A 19608-nucleotide genomic window follows, 5' to 3' on the forward strand; every position below is an offset into this window, starting at 1 on the left:
GGGAAAAAATCAAGGATCCAAGGAACATATCATTGCAGCAAAGTTCTTAACCCGAAGAGCTTTGAACGTTGATGCTATTGCTAGGACCTTCAAACCATTATGGAGAGCGATTAAGGGTTTCACAATAAAAAACATGGGCAACCATGTTCTGTTGTTTGTTTTTGAAAATCAGGAAGATGTACACCGGGTTTTGATCAGTGAGCCTTGGACTTTTGATAAACATTTGGTGGAGATTCAGAAGTATGAGAAAAACACCCCATTGCAAGATGTTAGATTTAACAAAACGTCTCTTTGGGTGCAGGTTTACGATATTCTAGTAAGATACATGTCTAAGGAAGTGGCAGAGGATATATGTAGTTCTTTGGGTGAGGTTGGCCTCTCGGAAACTCACCCAACAGAGGAAGGAGGTTGTTTTTGCGTGTTAGGGTCAGAGTGGATGTAACTCAACCATTATGCCGGGGAAGAATAGTTAATCTGGAAGAAGGTGGTCGAGTCTGGGTTTCCTTCAAATATGAAAGGTTACCCATTATATGTTACTAGTGTGGGCGCCTTGATCACGATGAGAGAGATTGCCCTTTGTGGATTGAAAGTAAGGGTTCTCTTAAGCCTCAGGATAAACAATTTGGACCTTTTATGCATGCTTCACAGACAGTCAATATCAGGAAATCTGTGTTACATGTATCGGGTTTCTTTGAAGATAGAGGGGTCATCAATCTAGTGGGGAGAAGCTAAAGGCGAGCTCAGGTGTTCAAACGGAGACTTCACCGGCCCCAGAAAACACTGGTCATCCTCCTTCTGGGGAACAAGCCGATATGGAAGCCTCGGTATTGACGGTGAATGTAATAAATGCCGCTGTGCCTCTGGATGCCTTGAGATTGTGAACTGATGTGGAGTTGACGATGGATTCTCAGGGTAAAGCTGGTTCCTCCTCACCATCAGCTATCGGGCACCAACCTAATGACAGCGACGTGAGCACAAGTTGTGGCAGTTCCTCGATGGGTGATGCGGAACACTTTCCTAAGACCTTAAACCCTGTACTTCTCCCAAAAAGCATGGGTACATATGCTGAGGGAGACCCTTTTCTGGCAAAACTTCAAGAAATTAACTGTGACATACAAAAGTATGATCATGTCCCATGCGAGAAAAGAGGGTGCTTAGAGGGTCAACCAAGTTCATAACTATCAAAATCTGAGGGCTGTCAGAGTAGAGAGGCGGATTGGATGGGATGTGTATCAGACAGTAAAAAGAGTGCGAAATCAGATATAAGTAAAGGTTTGGATGGATCGGGTAGGAAAGGAAAAGCTGGTGTTGGGCCCGGCCTAATAAAGGAAATGAAGAAAGGCCAGTGGACTAGAATAACAATTAGGCCCAATTCTGATTTAATGGAGGAAGCAACATATGGGGTTGACGGCCTAAAACGCAAAGTAAGGGAAGCACAGGCCCATGAGGAATCTAATATAGTGAAGGAAAAAAAAAACAAAAAATAGTGGAGGAAACTAAAAAACAGAGTACGTTATTTACTACACAACTGGGATCGGCGGAGGTTGCAGAGCAACTCCGCCGGGAGTTATGAGTCTCCTTTGTTGGAACTGTCGCGGGCATGGGAACCGGCAGACAATTCAGGAGCTTGGTGATTTAGTCCGAGCATAAGATCCTACGGTGGTGTTTTTAGCCGAAACATGGCTGGATGATATTAGGCTAATTGGTTTACTTGATTCGCTTCGTTTTGGTCATCATCATGGAGTTTCTCGATTAACTCATGGTGGTGGCTTGGTGTTGTTTTGGAAGAAGGATGACAGTTTTTAGACCCCTTAAACAATTGATTTAACCTAGTTAATTAGCCAAGTTGTAACTTAGTCCAAATTCCAAGTCTAGGTTATCACAATCAAACAATTATATCATGTATAGCAGCGGAAAATAAATAAGACAATGATATGATCACCTAGGAAAACCAAACCGGTAAAAAACTTGGGGAGGATTTAACCTAGCTATCCTCAAGGTAAAAAGCAAATCCACTAGAAAGAATCGAAGTTCATACAATAAGACTTACAAGCCCCCACGCTCGACTTCTTATTGCTACCAACCAGTAGAACTTACTAACACGACCACGTGCAAACTCCGAATCCACGGACTCCTTCTTTCTTTGGCCTTTGCAAAACACAAACACCCTCGTTTGTGACTTTGAGATCCCACTCAAAGGTTTAGCAACACAAACTCTCCAGTTTGTGACTCCAAGACCACCCTTGAAGGTTTAGATCATCAACACCTTTGATGACAAGAGAAGGCAGCAACTTCTATAATACCGGATCTTGAGATTCAATAAGGAATAGCACCGGTAGAAGACATAAGAGAGATTTTTAGGAACAAAACCCTAAATACAAAAGAGGCACACTCTTTTCTCTTTGAAAAGCCACATAAAAACGTGCTTAGGGTTTCCTTTATATACTGGGAGAAGTAGATTAGAAACCATAATCCTAAATGGGCTTGAACTGCTGTTTAGGTTTAATTAAAATTCTGCAGATACGACTTTTGATCGGTCGAGCCTGTCTTTCGATCGATCGAACCAGACAGATTATGAAATCTTCTTCCTGCAGCTTGTATGTTCTTGAATCTTGACTTGAATCATCTTGAGCATTGTCTAATAAAACTTATAGACTCTAAGATCTATATCTAGACAAGTTTGTGTTCACGATTTGCCAATTGTTCTAAACATTTAGAACCTAACAAAGGACTTTGATTTGCAAGTCATGTCTTCCTCACATAATCATATTGATGTCTTGATCAATAGAGGAAAGGAAAATGTTTGGTGCTTTACGGGTTTTTACAGAGCACCTGAAACCCAACTTTGTATGGAATCATGGGATTTGTTACGAGATTTAAACAATCGTTTCTCTGTATCGTGGTTATGTGGAGGTGACCTTAACGAACTTTTGAAGTCATAGGAAAAGTTGGGAGGCCGGTTAAGACCTTATGGACAAATGCTGAAATTCTGTGAAGCCTTAGACAAGTGTGGTTTGTTTGATCTTGGTTTTGTGGGAAGTAAGTTTACTTGGTACAAAACTTATCCAGGTGGTGGCATTGTTTGGGAAAGGTTGGACAGGGCTGTGTGTACAGCTGACTGGTTTAACTTATTTCCTTCAACTAAGGTTAAAACTTTGGTGTGTGCTTCATCGGACCATAGTCCTATCTTGGTCCTACTCGATGGGGTTAATTTAAAGCCTCAACGCCCCTAGCGTTTTGAAAATATTTGGCTTGAAGAGCAAGGCTGCCATGACACAGTGAAGAATGCTTGGAAAGCCATCTCCTCGGAACCACCTATGCCCAGAGTCATGTTGAACGTCGATACATGTAAAACCCAGCTGCGTGATTGGAGTAAGAAATCTTTTGGTAATGTTGTAAATACTTTGGTAGAGAAAAAAAAGAATCTAAAAATAACGGAAGAGGCAACAATGAAAGGAGGGAGTGTGGAGTTTTTTCTTCAATTCAAAACTGAGGTGGCTGACCTGCTTAGAGTGGAAGAAAAAATGTGGCAGCAGCGTAGTCATGTGCACTAGATGATCTTTGGGGATAAAAATTCTAGCTATTTCCATAATCGTGCTTCACAGCGATTCAGGAGAAACAGCATTACTGAACTTAGAGACTCTCAGGGTAGAATAGCTTCAGGTGATGAAGAGGTTTCAGTGGTGATTGTTGAGTATTACAACCAATTGTTTACTACCTCAAATCCGCACGACATTGGGGAAGTAGTTCAATTTACAAAACAGGTGGTGTCCGATGACATGAATAACTATTTTACCAGAAATTTCTCTAAGGAAGAGGTGGAGATAGCCTTGAAGCAAATGGCCCCTTTGAAAGCATCGGGCCCAAATGGAATGCCGCCAATCTTTTTCCAACATTATTGGGAGAGTATTGGGGATGATGTAGTCAAAGCTGTGGTTTCATGCATAAATTCAAATTCAATTGAGCCAGGTTTGAATCATACTTTTATTACTCTAATTCCTAAGGTGAAAAGTCCCGAATTTGTTACTGAATTTCGACCCATTGCTCCTTGTAATATTTTATATAAGCTTGTCTCAAAAGTGTTGGCCAACAGGTTGAAGAAAGTTTTACCCCATATTATCTCTGAATCTCAAAGCGCCTTTCAATCGGACAAAGCTATTTCCGATAACATCTTGGTGGCCTTCGAGACTTTACACCACATGAAAAGGAAAAGAACAGGGAAAATGGGTCATATGGCTTTAAAATTGGACATGAGTAAAGCATATGACCGGTTAGAATGGGTGTTCCTTCAAAGGATCATGGAGAAGATGGGCTTTGATTCGAAGTGGATAGGCTGGATTATGGAGTGTATAAAATCCATGTCCTATTCGATCTTAGTCAATGGTGAACCAAAAGGTCATATTGTTCCAACATGAGGTATTCGTCAGGGTGATCCTCTTTCCCCTTATCTTTTTCTGATGTGTTCTGAAGGTCTAAATGGGTTAATTGAACATGCAGTGGACAATAAGCATATTGAGGGGGTTTCCCTTTGCAGAAATGGCCTAAAGATCTCTCACCTCTTTTTTGCAGATGATAGTGTATTGTTTTGCCGAGCAAGGGTGGGGGACGTGGAAAAAATTCAGGAGATATTGGGAAAATATGAACGTGCATCTGGTCAAAAAATTAATTCGGATAAAACTACCCTCTTTTTCAGTAGCAATGCCTCAAATGCTACAAAGGAAGAAATAAAAAACTTGCTTGGGGTGGCCGAAATAAAGGAGTATGAAAGGTATTTGGGCTTACCAACGGTGGTTGGGAGGAAAAAAAAGGCGAGCTTAAATTTCATAAAAGATAGAGTGTGGGGTAAACTCCAAGGGTGGAAAGAGAAATTATTGTCACAAGCGGGGAAAGAAGTTCTATTGAAGGTGGTGGTTCAAGCCATCCCTACGTTTGCAATGAGTTGTTTTCGATTGCCAATTGGTCTTTGCCAAGACATTGAGATGCTCATTCGAAAATTTTGGTGGGGACAAAGGGGTGATAGGAGAAAAATTCATTGGACAAAATGGGAGGTCTTATGTCAGCCAAAGAGTGAGGGGGGATTAGGTTTCAAAGATTTGTGCAAATTCAATAAAGCCATGTTGGCTAAACAGGTGTGGATGTTGATTCATGATAAGGAGTCTCTTTTTTACAGAGTTTTCAAGGCAAAGTATTTTCCAAATTGCTCAATTTTTGAAGCTAAGACTTCTACATGCTCTTTTGCATGGAAAAGTATATTGTGGTCTAGAGATCTAATTGAAAAGGGATCCTTCTGGAGAATTGGCAGTGGTGAATCTGTTCAAATTTATAGAGATGCTTGGCTACCTAGTCCTGAAGGTTGAATCAGCTCTCCAGTTTTGCATCTAGCACCGGAATCTACAGTAGATTCTTTAATTAATTCCGCAATGGGTTGGTGGAATACCAACCTCATTGATTTGTGTTTTTATCCACCTGAAGCAAGTCCTATCAAATCTTTACCCCTATGTTCTACCCCACAACCCAAAACTTTGGTTTGGAGAACAGAAAAATCGGGCTGCTATTTTGTGAAGTCAGGCTATAAACTCCTCTATGAGCTTCATAACATTGACTTGAACCAGCCACAAGTCTCGAACTCACAGAAATGTTTTTGGAAAAACATATGGAAGCTGAAGGTTCCCGATAAGGTCAAACACTTTCTTTGGAAGGCTTGCACTAATTCGCTACCCATTAAAGAAAATCTTCTGAAGCGAAAAATTCTCCATGAATCGGGTTGTTCTTGCTGCTCTGGTGACTCAAAATCTGTAGTGCACGCTTTATGGAGTTGTAGTTGCATCAAAGGTGTTTGGGATTCGGATTTCGGATGGGTGGACAGGAGCTCAACTGCTTCTAATTCTTTCTCAGACGTTCTGCAAAAAATCCATGTCAAACAGGCTTTGTTACTGTTATTTGCAGTTACGGCTTGGTCAATATGGTATCAAAGGAATAAATCTCACCTCCAAGAAAATCCCCTGCCCCTTTGCAATATCGCTGGTTTTGCTAAGAACTACCTTTGCGAATTCAGGGGGTTGGACAGTCACCATTCCTACAGACGTCGAGCTACTCCTCCCAGATGGCTACCTCCTAGTGTAGGTTCCGTGAAGACTAACTACGATGGTGCAATGTTTGGAGAATCAGATATGGCAGGAATTGGTGTGGTAATCCGTAATGGTAAGGATCAGGTGTTAGCTGCCTTATCCGAGCAGATAGTGAAACCTCCATCGATGGAAATCCTTGAGCTCCTCACTGCCTAGCACGCTGTAAGTTTTATTGCAGAATCGGGTTATGATTAGCTTATATGCGAGGGCGATTCTGAGTCTGTGGTCAACTCATTAAGGGGATTCGGTATGGAGAATTCTTGAGGCGGGCATCTCATCAAGGATATTGTATATCTATCAAACTCATTTCTAAGTATTTCTTTCACTCACGTACGTCGGCAAGGCAATTCAGTTGCTCATGCCTTAGCCCAGTGAGCCAGACAATATTTTTCCTCTCAAATCTGGTTGGAGTGTGTTCCAATAGATATTATGTCTTTTGTGTTGGAGGGGAAATGGGAAAATTTTGGGTGGGTTTAGGCATTTTTCAACTGCGTTCACAAAAAGATTCTCTCCAAATTAAATGGGAAAATTTTTGGTGGGTTTAGGCATTTTTCAACTGCGTTCACAAAAAGATTCTCTCCAATTTGGAGAGAGAAAATGCTGGAGAAAAGTGACAGCAAATGACCATTTCTAAAGCAGCATTTGTATTGCTTGTAAGAGCATTTCTAACCGGTTTTGCCATCCTATTCCATTTTACTATTTCAAAAAGTTACTTTATCAATTATACCATACTATTTTACAATACACCCAACATCCCAAAATTTTATTTTTTTCCCCATTTTATTTAAATATTCTTTTTTATTCTTTTTTTAAATTATTATCTCTCTTTTTATATTCCTTTTCCACCTATCCAAACCCATCACCACACACACAGAGCCACACACACACACACAAACACAAACCATCAACTGAGCCACACACACACAAACCATCAAACCAATCGGAGCTAGCAATAACCACCGCACCCACCAATCGAAGCCAATAACAGCCACCACTTGGAGTAGAGCTAGACGATCTTGGAATCGTCGTGGATGAGAGTGACTGGACCACCGAATGGGGCGCAGGCGACTTTGTTGCAATTGAGATCGATGTGTCTCCACTGCATCGAGTGGTAGAGAAGAGTTTCGGTTTTTGGAAATAATGGTCGTCGAGAAGTTGCCACTCAGAGAGGTTTGGTTCATGAGAATTTCATTTTGATCGAAGAGGTTTGGTTCATGAGAATTTCGTTTTGTTGGAACTGTTTTAATCTTTTGATTTGTTGCTCTTGATCTGATAAATAAAGAAGGCAACAGTAAGCTGATATTTTCTATAAAAATATTATTATAATTTTTACAATCTTGCTACAATGCCATCCTAGAAATAGGATGGTACTGTAGCAACAATGTAAAATTTTTTACAATTGATAGAATATGCAAGGCTGGTTGCGGATCATTTTAAGGATTTGATGGTAAAATAAATTAAGATATAGGATATGCAAGGCCAGTTGCGAATGCTCTAACATCGTCTTGCATTTGTGTGTGTGTTGAGAAGCGCGTTCTTTGGCTACCCAATTTGGGTGGGCCCAGGCATTTTTCAACTAGGTTCATAAAAAGATTGTCTCTCCAATTTGGAGAGAGAAAATGCTGGAGAAAAGTGACAGCAAGTGAGCGTTTGGATCACGTCCACGTTTGGACATTTTGCGTTTCAACCTTTCTTTTTTTTTTGGACCAGCGCCATGAACAGTGCATCAAGGCATATGAATAGTGTTTTTTTAGTGCGAACAGTAACCGAAAATTATTTTTTGAGAAATGATATGTTCACAACATTTTCACAACAAATCCTAAGTGGCAGGTTGTTACTAGTTGTTATTGTTAGGGCAAAAAAATAATCTTAGTATTGAACTAATAATAACTAACCACCTATGATTTGTTGTGAAAATGTTGTGGACATAGCATCTCTCTTATTTTTTTATTGTTGATGGTGTCATAAATCCCCAAGTCCATAACTCGTCCATATGTCTCGTCCAACAAAAGAAGCTACAATAGGTGATGAAAATTACAAGCGTACTGGCGAACCTCGTCCATACATGGACGAGCAATACCTCGTGAGATCTATTTATCAGTTATGAACGTCAAGCCTTCCAAGATGATCTCGTTATCTTCCACTGAAGATGGACGAGATCATCCTTGAGGTGTCGTCCATCCTGACTATGGATGGACGAGTTCATCAGCGTCCGACCTAAGTAACTTCCACAGCGGTTATGGAAGTTACTCCTAATTCGCCGGACTCCTCGACATTGGGAACGGTTCCTAAACAGATAAACCGTTCCACACACACACTATATAAGGCTTCTTCGATGAAAGGTAAGGGGGGTCAGACACTTTTACTTTTGAGAGAACATTTCTTCGTTACAGAGAGTTCAAAGTAACTAACTTGATCATCGGAGGATTTTTGGCCGGTCCCCCACCGGTCCCCTCTGATTCTGTGTCCTTTGTATTACAGGAAATAGCCTAAAGATCAACGTTCGAGTCCTATCAACCCACTGATAAAGGGAGAATCATCAGTTGGCGCCGTCTGTGGGAAGAAATTGTTTCACAGTTTACTTCTCCGTGACAAAGGGTCGATGGTTCGGACTAGATCAAGGGCTACTAGCCCAGGCCATCAGGGAAGCAGCAACCCGCATCGTGATCGCCAGTCTGCCCCGGTCATGCAGTCATCTGCCCAACATGCACAATCTATGGCAGACGCTATGGCGGAGTTGACTCGCCAAAACCAAGAATTACGAATGGAGATCAATATGAGGAGGCAAACGCATGAAGAGCGTGAAGGTGGACAAACACAAAGTCATGGCGGAAGAGAGAATACCGAAGTTGGAAGTCAGTTTAGAGGCACCACTTCGCGAACGGTACCACACCTGAAGGAAGAAATGGATCAAATGAAGAGAGTTATGGAGGAAATGAAGGAAAATATGAAAAGGGCGAATCCGATAGAAGATTTGGTTCACAGGACTGACTCTCCCTTCACGGCTTCCATCAACGGTCACCCCCTCCCATCAAAGTTCAAGTTGCCTTCTCTGGATTCATATGATGGAACACGTGACCCGTTTGATCACATAGCCACTTTCAAGACCACCATGCATCTTCAAGGGGTGCCTGATGAGATAATGTGTAGAGCCTTCCCTACCACCCTTAAGGGTTCAGCACGAGTTTGGTTTAGCAAAATACCTCCAAATTCGGTGAGTTCTTTTGAAGAGTTGAGTAAGTTATTTGTTAACAATTTCATTGGAGGACAAAGGCACAAGCGTTCCTCGTCCAGTTTGTTGACGATAGAGCAGGGAGAGAACGAGAGCCTTCGGTCGTTTATCACCCGTTTTAACAGAGAAGCTCTCAGTGTGGACGAAGCAGATGATAAGCTTCTACTGGCAGCCTTCCACAACGGGGTGAATTCGGATCTGTTTATACACAAGCTCTATGAAAAAGAGCCCCAGTCCATGGCCGAACTCGTCCATTCGGCTCAGAATTTTATGAATGCAGAAGATGCAATCATCGCTAAGAAGAGGAAGAGGTCCGAGAGAATGGATGCAAATCCCAGTCGTCATCACGAGCAAGGAACTCGTCCAAAGAAGGGACGGACGGAGGAAAGGAGAGATCGAGAAAGTAAGAAGCCAGGCCCTCCAGTACGGAACCAGCAGTATACCCCTTTAAACGCCCCACTTGAGCAAGTCCTTATGCAAATCAAGGATGATCCCTCACTGAAGTGGCCGGAGAAATTGAAGGGTGATCCCAACAAGCGCAACAGGAACAAGTACTGTCGCTTTCATAGGGATCATGGTCATAACACGGACGAGTGTTTTGACTTGAAGCAACAAATTGAAAATCTCATAAGGCAAGGGAAGTTGAGGGGTTTCCTTGGACGAGACCAGATGGACGAGAAACAGAAGGGAAAGATGGAAGATTCATCGCGACCACCACTCGGGGAGATAAGAGTCATCATTGGGGGAAGTTCAACTGGCCGGTCGTCCAAGTCCAAGAAAGCATACTTGAAGGTAGTACAGAACGTCCAGCTTACCGGACGATCACCGAGAGCAATGTCTATGGACGAGCAGGCAATCACTTTCACGGACGAGGATGCTGACAGAATTCATCACCCTCATGATGATGCCCTCGTCATCTCCCTACTAATTGCAAACTACACAACCAGAAGAGTGCTTGTGGACAATGGAAGCTCAGCAGACATTTTATACTATCCAGCTTTTCAGCAAATGAGATTAGGACGAGACCAGCTCCGTCCAGTGAACTCCCCCCTAGTAGGTTTTGGTGGGATGAAGGTGCAACCAGTGGGTACCATTTCCTTATCCGTGGTAGTGGGGGCATATCCACAACAACTTACCAAGGACGTCAACTTCCTTGTGGTAGATTGTCCATCCTCCTACAATGCCATCATTGGAAGACCAACTTTGAATAGCTGGAAAGCTGTTACCTCCACTTACCATTTATCAGTCAAGTTTCCAATGGAATATGGGGTAGGACAGGTACAAGGTGACCAACTGGCAGCAAGAGAATGTTACTTGGCCATGCTGGCCATGGATGAACAAGTTCAAGCAATGAATATTGAAGAAAAGAAGGTTGTAGCAGAGCCTACTGAAGCATTGGAAGATATTTCCTTGGATGAAGTTAACCCTGAGAGGTGTACCAGGGTTGGAGCAGATTTAGAAGAGAAGATTAAAAAGGACCTCGTCCAATTTTTGAAGAAAAACATTGATGTGTTCGCGTGGAGTCACGAGGATATGCCGGGTATAGACCCTAGTGTCATTACCCACCGTTTGAATGTATGTCCTTCCTCTAAGCCTGTGCGGCAAAAGAAGAGGGTGTTTGCCCCTGAGAGAGATAGTGCAATCAAGGACGAGGTCCAGAAGCTGATGGTAGCAAAGTTCATTCGGGAAGTGTATTACCCGGATTGGTTGGCCAATGTAGTAATGGTCAAAAAAGCGAATGGAAAGTGGAGAATGTGCGTGGACTTCACTGATCTGAACAAGGCTTGCCCCAAGGATAGCTACCCGCTACCGCGCATTGACCAGTTAGTAGACTCAACTGCAGGACACAAATTGCTTAGCTTCATGGATGCCTTTTCAGGATACAATCAGATAAGAATGGATGAGGCTGACCAAGAGAAGACATCTTTTGTAACCAGTCAAGGCTTATTCTGCTATAAGGTGATGCCGTTTGGCTTGAAGAATGCAGGGGCAACATATCAGAGGTTGGTCAACCACATGTTTCGTCCACAGATTGGGCGGAATGTAGAAGTCTACGTAGATGACATGCTGGTGAAAAGTCAAGACGAAGGAAGACATCTAGACGACCTGCAGGAGACATTCGAGACATTAAGGCAGTATCACATGAAGCTAAATCCTAGCAAATGTGCCTTTGGAGTATCATCAGGGAAATTCCTTGGCTTTATGGTATCCCACAGGGGAATTGAAGCGAATCCAGATAAAATTCAAGCAATATTGGACATGAAGCCACCGCAAAATACCAAGGAAATCCAATCCCTCACTGGACGAGTCGCTGCGCTTAACAGGTTTGTCTCTAAAGCTACTGATAAATGTTTGCCATTTTTTAAGGTTCTCAAAAAAGCATTCGAATGGACCGACGAGTGTCAGAGAGCTTTTGAAGATTTGAAAGTATACCTTACCATGGCACCGCTGCTGAGTCCATCAGTGGAAGGAGAGGAACTATATTTGTACCTAGCAGTAACCCCGCACGCCGTGAGCTCGGCATTGATAAGAGAGGAGGATAAAGTGCAAAGACCTGTGTACTATACAAGCAAGGCATTGAAAGGAGCGGAAGGACGGTATCCGCAAATGGAGAAGTTGGCCTTCGCACTAATCACAGCATCACGGAAGCTGAGGCATTATTTCCAAGCACATGTCATTAATGTTATGACAGATCATCCTCTTAAAAAGGCAATGAATAGGCCGGAAGCTGCAGGACGATTAATCCAGTGGGCTGTGGAGCTAAGTGAGTTCGATATCAGGTATCTACCAAGGCATGCCATTAAAGCTCAAGCCCTAGCAGATTTTATTGCGGAGTTTACCCCAAGTCATAACGAAACAGAGGACAGTAAGAGATGGATCGTTCATGTGGATGGTTCGTCCACACGGCATGCAGGAGGAATTGGTGTGGTCCTGCAGTCCCCAGAGGGAGATAAACTGAAACATAAAGTCCGTCTACAGTACCAAGCGACAAACAATGAAGTCGAATATGAAGCCCTCCTCAAAGGGCTAGAATTGGCAAAGTCCGTGGAAGCAAAGTCCATATGTGTCATGGGGGATTCCCAACTGATCATGGGGCAAGTGAATGGGATGTATGAGGCGAAGGAAGAACGAATGAAGAAGTATCTTGGTAGGGTGATGCGCCTTGTGAAAAGGTTTGAAAAAGCTGACTTCGTTCAAATCCCAAGGGAGGAGAACGTGGAAGCTGATACTATAGCTAAGGAGGCCTCAGCAGACGAATCATTAGAGAAGTCAGACGAAGTTCAATATGTGCCAAGTATAGATGCCCAGGAAGTACAGCAGGTTGATAACAAAGAAAATTGGATGACTCCCATTATATCCTATTTGAAAGACGGACAACTACCAGAAGAAAAGGACGAGGCCAGAAAGGTGAGGGTGAGGTCAGCTAGATACGTCCTTATGAATGGAGTTCTATACAAGAGAGGTTTCTCTCAACCTTACCTTAGATGTTTAGCTCCGGACGAAGCAAACTACGTGCTGAGAGAAGTTCATGAAGGGGCATGTGGCAATCATTCGGGAGCAAGATCACTTGTCCACAAGGTCGTCCGTGCAGGGTACTACTGGCCGAACATGCAAGCTGATGCTAAAGCATACGTTAAGGTCTGCGACCAGTGCCAGCGATTCAGCAACGTCCCCAGGCAACCATCGGAATACCTCACCCCAATGGTGGCACCGTGGCCCTTCGCACAATGGGGACTGGACATTTTGGGTCCCTTCCCTTTGGGAGTAAGGCAGATGAAGTTTCTAGTGGTGGGCATCGATTACTTCACCAAATGGGTGGAGGCAGAACCGTTGGCAAATATCACGCAACAGAATGTGAAAAACTTCGTGTGGAAGAACATCGTATGCAGATTTGGAGTGCCGAAGGTATTGGTGTCTGATAACGGACGACAATTCGACAATGCACTCTTCAAGGACTTCTGCTCACATTTTGGAATTCAGAACCATTACTCCTCGCCTGCACACCCCCAAGCCAACGGCCAGGCTGAAGTTGCAAACCGATCCTTGTTGAAAATCATCAAGACTCGGCTTGAGGGGACAAAGGGAGTGTGGCCAGATGAATTACCAGGAGTTTTATGGGCGTATAGGACCACAGTGAGGACACCTACAGGAGAGACTCCTTTCAAACTAGCCTATGGAAGTGATGCAGTCATACCTGCAGAAGTACATATGGCTAATCATAGGGTGATGATGTATCAAGACAAGGATAATGAAGATCAGCTTCGTCTGAACCTCGATTTAATAGACGAGGTAAGGACAAATGCAGAACACCGGGCAGCAAAGTATAAGAATCTCATGGCTATGCAGTACGACGCGGTGGTGAAGCCTAGGCGTTTCAACATTGGAGATCTCGTCCTGAGAAAGGTCTCTTTGTCGACCAAGAACCCGGCACATGGGAAATTGGGCCCAAACTGGGAAGGACCCTATAAAGTTATCAACTGTAAAAGGCAAGGATCCTACTACCTGGAGGCCCTGGACGGGAGAAAGCTGGAACATCCTTGGAATGTGGAGCACCTGAGGAGGTACTACCAGTAAGAGTGAACCTATGGACGAGACTGGGTCTTATAAGTCTAATTACCCTACTACTACGTATGATGCTGTTTGTGTTTGATACTATTATATTTGGTGTTGCTTATGTGTGGAGTTTGAAACTATGATCTTATTACTTATTATAGTTGTGTTATGGTTATGGACGAAGTCATGAAGTATGTATTTATTAAATAAAAAGGCATCAGTGTGCATATGCCTTGTCTGTAAACAATATTTATGTTATGTGCTAAATGTTGTGTGAAATTTCTCCATGATATTATCGTCCAAGTCAATCCTCAAGAGGGTTGAAAGATCCAAGACGAACAAAATCTCTGGACGCAGAGATGTAACGTCTAAATTTTCTAAGGAAAAAACCACATCCACACTCGTCCAACTCATGGACGAGACGGAGCCAACTGAAACAATCCAAAATCTGGACGAGAGAAAAAGTTGGCAAAATAAGTAAGATGGTAAGTAAAATTAGTTTGCAAGTCCTAAGACGAATCAAGCTAATTAAAAATACTACCTACTAAGACGAGTTAGACTACATGAAAAATATGTAATCTCGATATGGACGAGCTAAAGTTGGAGTTAAAATAGCTTGGCAACATTCGTCCATGAAAATGAAATCACTCGTCCATGCAAAGATAATAAAAATTCATTCAAAGGGTAGACTTCCTACGTCCAAAAAACCCTGATTAGTTTGGAAAGCAGAAACTACTTAAAAACCCGTCCTAAAACCATGGACGAGTATAATGTATTCTTGTTACATAAAGGAAGGTCCAAAAACAAAGGACCAAATAAAAAAAAAGAGAAAAACCACTAAGGTTAAAAGTCTCGTCCTAAGAAGGGGGAGCATTCACAACTGGTGCGTCCTGAGGCTGGGTACTAGCATCGTCTTCCACGTTGACGTCATCAGAGCCAGTCTGGAGAAGAGAGCTTGTGGCAGCAGCAAGGTTAAGCTTGATTGCATTAAAATCAACTTCAGGGAAGTTCTCAATAGCGTCCATTCTGAAATCTTCAAAACCAGCTGCATAATTGCGATCCAAAGTGTCTGTATATTCTTTGGACGACTTGAACTCAGCCACAGCGTCCTCTTTTGCCTTGGAGAGACGAGCATTCAATTCATCATTCATCTTCTGCAAATGATCAATGCGCGTATCCTTCTCCACTGCATCCGTCCTTAGCTCCTCAATCAGCTTGTTACGTTCCTTGACCTCGTCCTTAGCTTTTTCAGCAACCCCAGCCCATTTTTTACACTCAGCATTCACCTGCTGAATCCTCGTCTCCAACAAGACTCTCGTCTTGTCCAGCTCTGTTGCCTGTCTAGACGCTGCTATAAACTTGGACATGGCCTATGAATAGACAAAGCAACATAGAGTGATTAAATGAGGAAAAGTGGCTACCCAAATAAGGATGAGAGATACTGACATACCTTGAAGAGGTCATGGACGCCTGAATGTTCAAATTCCTTTAAACCCATGTTGTAGCACGTTTATATCTTCGTCCTTGACAGCCATCTGGAAACGTTTCCAAGCCAGGTCTTCGTTCTCAATAATGTTCGTGGAATGCTGGGACGAGCCAGGCGTGGTAGACTTGGCCAAAGGAGTTCTGGGTGGAGTCTTGGACGGCGTGGACTCCACTGGAGTGGACGAGTCCACATCAACTATCTGGACGGCAGGCTGGGACTGGGGAGGTTTGGACTTGACCACCTTGGACGAGCCTGACTTGACCCTTTTGTCCCTACGACTGGGGAGCCCTTCCAAGTCAATATTTTTTGGCAAGAACTTCCTTTTGTCCCCAACCGTTGGACGAGTCTGACCCTCAGGACGATCTTGGGCTTGACCCTCAGGACGTTTCCCCTCTCCTGCAATCTCCTTCCCTCTATTCTCTTTCATTGTTGACATTCCTAAGACGAGATGAACGAGTTAGGAAGGTACACATAAAAAAGAAAAAGAAAAGGAGGTTTAGCTAAGAACTTACTTTTTCGCACAGTAACTTCGTGGGCGATAGCTTCGTCTGAAGGCTCAGGACCTAAACCCCACTTGGCTAAGCGTCTTAGCGTGACAAGAGAACGAAAGCTCCTGTCTGTATGTAGACGAGCTCTATGGACGCGGTCACGATGGAATTTACTCAGGGACGGACGTTTGGCAGCTACAACACAATGAACAAACAAAGGTTAGAAATTGTAAATATATCAAATAGAAGTAAGAATAAAAATAAACAAGGGGAAGGGACGTACCTTCTGGACGAAGGTTCCCTAGTTCCCCAGTGTAAGGGGGAAAGGGATCCCTGCCAACGTCCACAGGGTTCCCTGCCCAGAAGCCTGAAACGAAAATGAACTCCGTCTTCCATTTCCTATCAGACGAAGCTAGGGACTTGATCAACCTACAATCATTCCCTCTAGCAGTAAACTGATAAAAACCTTCAGATTGACTTATGGCAGAAGGTTTATAACAATAAAGGAACTCGTCCACTGTAAGAGGACGGTCCCCACCAAAAACTTCCCTCCACAAAATTTGCATGGAGATAATTAGTCTCCATGCGTTAGGATTGAATTGACAAACACCTAAACCTAACTTAACTAATAACTCTCTATCGAAGGCATTTAAAGGAAACCTAAGGCCACCTAAAAAGTAAGATTCATAGACGCCTATACCAAAACGGGGCTCACAACACCACTCTCCACGGACGGGCAGCCTAGGGTTAAACTCGTCTGGGATTTGATACCAGGATTTAAGGCTATTTAACCTCTGTTCGTCCGTCTTAGAATGGACGCCTACAGCGCAGCTGAAGACGGTTTCTACCTCGTCCGTAGGATTGGACGGAGAACCAGCTTGAGAGCCAGAAGCTCTCCTAAGCTGTTCTTGGACGACCTCAATAGGGAGCCCAGGGGCCCCAGAAGAGTAGTTCTCGTCCGTGCTTCCTCCACTCTCATCACTAGCACTGCTAGAGTTAGACCTCTCACTAGTATCCTCACAGTACTCGTCTATGGCCTTATTAAGGCTATCAGTAGACGAGGAGGCAGCGGACATCTCTAACAAGAAACTTAAAACCTAAAGACGAGGAGAAGAAGAGTACCTGGCTCTAGACGGAAGAAGACTCTAGACGCAGAGAAACTCCTAGACGAGGCTCTAGACGACGGATGTCAAGGAAGAAAATCTCTGGAATGAAAAGGGTTAAGGGAGGCATTCCACTATTTATAGGATGCTGACCTAGGTAATCGAAACGACCCAGCCAATACGAAAGCGACACGTGGCATCTACCTCGGAAATATAAATCGACGAAATTAGCCACCAATAAAAAAATGACACGTGGTGCGAATAATTAATAACCAATTACCAGTCCAAAGACGTTCAACCATTTGGACGACTCACATGGACGAGGGGGCAACTGATGGTGTCATAAATCCCCAAGTCCATAACTCGTCCATATGTCTCGTCCAACAAAAGAAGCTACAATAGGCGATGAAAATTACAAGCGTACTGGCGAACCTCGTCCATACATGGACGAGCAATACCTCGTGAGATCTATTTATCAGTTATGAACGTCAAGCCTTCCAAGATGATCTCGTTATCTTCCACTGAAGATGGACGAGATCATCCTTGAGGTGTCGTCCATCCTGACTATGGATGGACGAGTTCATCAGCGTCCGACCTAAGTAACTTCCACAGCGGTTATGGAAGTTACTCCTAATTCGCCGGACTCCTCGACATTGGGAACGGTTCCTAAACAGATAAACCGTTCCACACACACACTATATAAGGCTTCTTCGATGAAAGGTAAGGGGGGTCAGACACTTTTACTTTTGAGAGAACATTTCTTCGTTACAGAGAGTTCAAAGTAACTAACTTGATCATCGGAGGATTTTTGGCCGGTCCCCCACCGGTCCCCTCTGATTCTGTGTCCTTTGTATTACAGGAAATAGCCTAAAGATCAACGTTCGAGTCCTATCAACCCACTGATAAAGGGAGAATCATCAATTGTTTTCAGTTTTCAACAAAATAAGCGGTATCCAAACGCACCTAAATGACCATTTCTACACTTTAGTAGCGTTTGGATACAATTTATAACGCCAATATCTGGCGTTTGGATTTTTTTTTTTTTTTTTTGGTGTTGAGAAGCTCATTCTGTGGCTGTCCAATGGGTCCTGTGCGCTGTTTACAAGACCCACAAACCTCTTTTTTTAACAAAACTTTTATTAAAAAATGGGTATCACGGCACTATTCACACATTTAACTCAAAAAAATTTGCCGAGTTTCCTTTCTTCTCTCAACAATAACTTCGAGTCTGTTTGGATATCGTTTATTGCTGAAAACTAAAAACTTATTGTTGAAAAAACTATAGCAAAATAATTTTTAAATATGTGAATAGTACCATGGGACCCAATTTAACTTAACATTTGCTTAAATCCATACTTCCGGGTCTCGTGAACAGTGCACGGGACCCACAGAAAAAACACCAGAAGCAGGGAGTTTCATTTTTCAGTGCAATCCAAACTCAACCTTTATCTCACTATTATTGAACATAGAAAATAATTAAAAAAAAAAAAAAAAACCTTGATTGAAGTATCATCGGTTGAAAATGAAAATGCCTTTTCATAAATTTAATAAATAAATAAAAAAAGAGAAGAAAACAAAAATACTTGAGACCATGGTTTTTAGATCCAAACCTTTTAATGAACCGTTAAAGGGAAATGTTTAAGATTTTGAAGGTCGGATTGAGGTTGAACCGAGATCGAATCGTAATGACATCATAATTAATTTAATTTAAAAAAAAATAAATATATTAAAATAGTTAAAATAAATATTGAAATTTATCTTTCAAATGTATTTTTTATATCATAACTTTCATAAGACAAATACAAAATTCAATTATAAGCAAACATAAATTAGATATCAAGTTTCTTAATCAAGGGAGTTAATAAATTATATATATATATATATGTATATATATATTCCATCTTTTCACTAAATTAAAAAACTTAAAATTTATATCTTCATATATTTATAAAACTTGTTATTTTAAAATTAATTTAATCCCACTTATATGGCTTAAATTACTAGTATTATTTCAATTAAAATACACATTAATTCCTTTAATGCAACAAAATGCCAAAATTGAAATAAGCTGGGGGCAGTGGCTTCATTCCTTCAGTTAAGCACACTGCCCAAACAAATTTATTTCTAACCTTTTATTATTTATTTTCCTCACCAATCATATATTACTTTCTTCTCATTTTTTTTTTCTCTTGCTTTTTCTTATCCACACACATCTTCTCACTTCTGTCTCCTCGATGTCTACACTACCCACTTTTGAATTTCATCACATCTTCATCTTCATCTTCATCTTCACTTTTATGAGTTTATCATAGCATCACTTCTCTGCGTCTTCTACCAGTAACAAATGCCTCTTCTCCAGTTCTCACTTTTAGTTTTTTGAAAAAACTAAAAGTTCATCTTCATCATCTCATCTGTAAAGAATAGTAGACTTTAGAAGAGCAAAAATGCAGAAAGAAAGAAAGAAAGAGAAGAAGAAAAAGAAATGGAGATGCAAGCTTAAGATCTGACAAAAGCTCCAACAATGACTGTAAGTATCAACAAAAAAAAAAAAAAAGATCTGACTTGGTTGAACCTCTAAAAACTATCCACGGTTTTCAAAAGCGAGAGGTTCAACCAC

General features: G+C 42.2%; 3 protein-coding genes across 3 annotated transcripts; 1 reads left to right on the forward strand and 2 right to left on the reverse strand.

The window, feature by feature from the left end:
- The first annotated feature begins 11799 nt into the window (after window positions 1–11799).
- LOC115958943 lies at window positions 11800–13280 on the forward strand. Its single transcript, XM_031077224.1, has 2 exons — window positions 11800–12904; window positions 13012–13280. Exons 1-2 carry the CDS (start codon window positions 11800–11802, stop codon window positions 13278–13280), a joined length of 1374 nt encoding a protein of 457 aa, XP_030933084.1.
- Window positions 13281–14771: 1491 nt separating this feature from the next.
- Window positions 14772–15423, reverse strand: LOC115958959. The gene is made up of 2 exons (XM_031077248.1): window positions 15365–15423; window positions 14772–15284 (listed from the first exon to the last, which is right to left on the reverse strand). Exons 1-2 carry the CDS (start codon window positions 15410–15412, stop codon window positions 14772–14774), a joined length of 561 nt encoding a protein of 186 aa, XP_030933108.1. The 5' UTR covers window positions 15413–15423.
- Window position 15424: 1 nt separating this feature from the next.
- Window positions 15425–17330, reverse strand: LOC115958968. Its single transcript, XM_031077255.1, has 4 exons — window positions 16172–17330; window positions 15913–16083; window positions 15502–15838; window positions 15425–15449 (listed from the first exon to the last, which is right to left on the reverse strand). Exons 1-4 carry the CDS (start codon window positions 16962–16964, stop codon window positions 15425–15427), a joined length of 1326 nt encoding a protein of 441 aa, XP_030933115.1. The 5' UTR covers window positions 16965–17330.
- Window positions 17331–19608: the final 2278 nt, after the last annotated feature.

Source organism: Quercus lobata, chromosome 2, assembly GCF_001633185.2.
Source record: "Quercus lobata isolate SW786 chromosome 2, ValleyOak3.0 Primary Assembly, whole genome shotgun sequence".
Classification (NCBI taxonomy): Eukaryota; Viridiplantae; Streptophyta; class Magnoliopsida; order Fagales; family Fagaceae; genus Quercus; species Quercus lobata.

Bases quoted from the DNA above. Each gene is read 5' to 3' on its own strand.
- LOC115958943 (XM_031077224.1), top strand. From the start codon at position 11,800: ATGGCACCGCTGCTGAGTCCATCAGTGGAAGGAGAGGAACTATATTTG. The intron at 12,905-13,011 runs GCAATCATTCGG...GTCTGCGACCAG, and splicing joins AGTTCATGAAGGGGCATGTG to TGCCAGCGATTCAGCAACGT.
- LOC115958959 (XM_031077248.1), bottom strand. From the start codon at position 15,412: ATGGGTTTAAAGGAATTTGAACATTCAGGCGTCCATGACCTCTTCAAG. The intron at 15,285-15,364 runs GTATGTCAGTAT...GTCTATTCATAG, and splicing joins GCGTCCATGACCTCTTCAAG to GCCATGTCCAAGTTTATAGC.
- LOC115958968 (XM_031077255.1), bottom strand. From the start codon at position 16,964: ATGTCCGCTGCCTCCTCGTCTACTGATAGCCTTAATAAGGCCATAGAC. The intron at 15,839-15,912 runs GTAAGTTCTTAG...ATCTCGTCTTAG, and splicing joins CGAAGTTACTGTGCGAAAAA to GAATGTCAACAATGAAAGAG. The intron at 15,450-15,501 runs GCATTCCACGAA...AAACGTTTCCAG, and splicing joins ACCACGCCTGGCTCGTCCCA to ATGGCTGTCAAGGACGAAGA.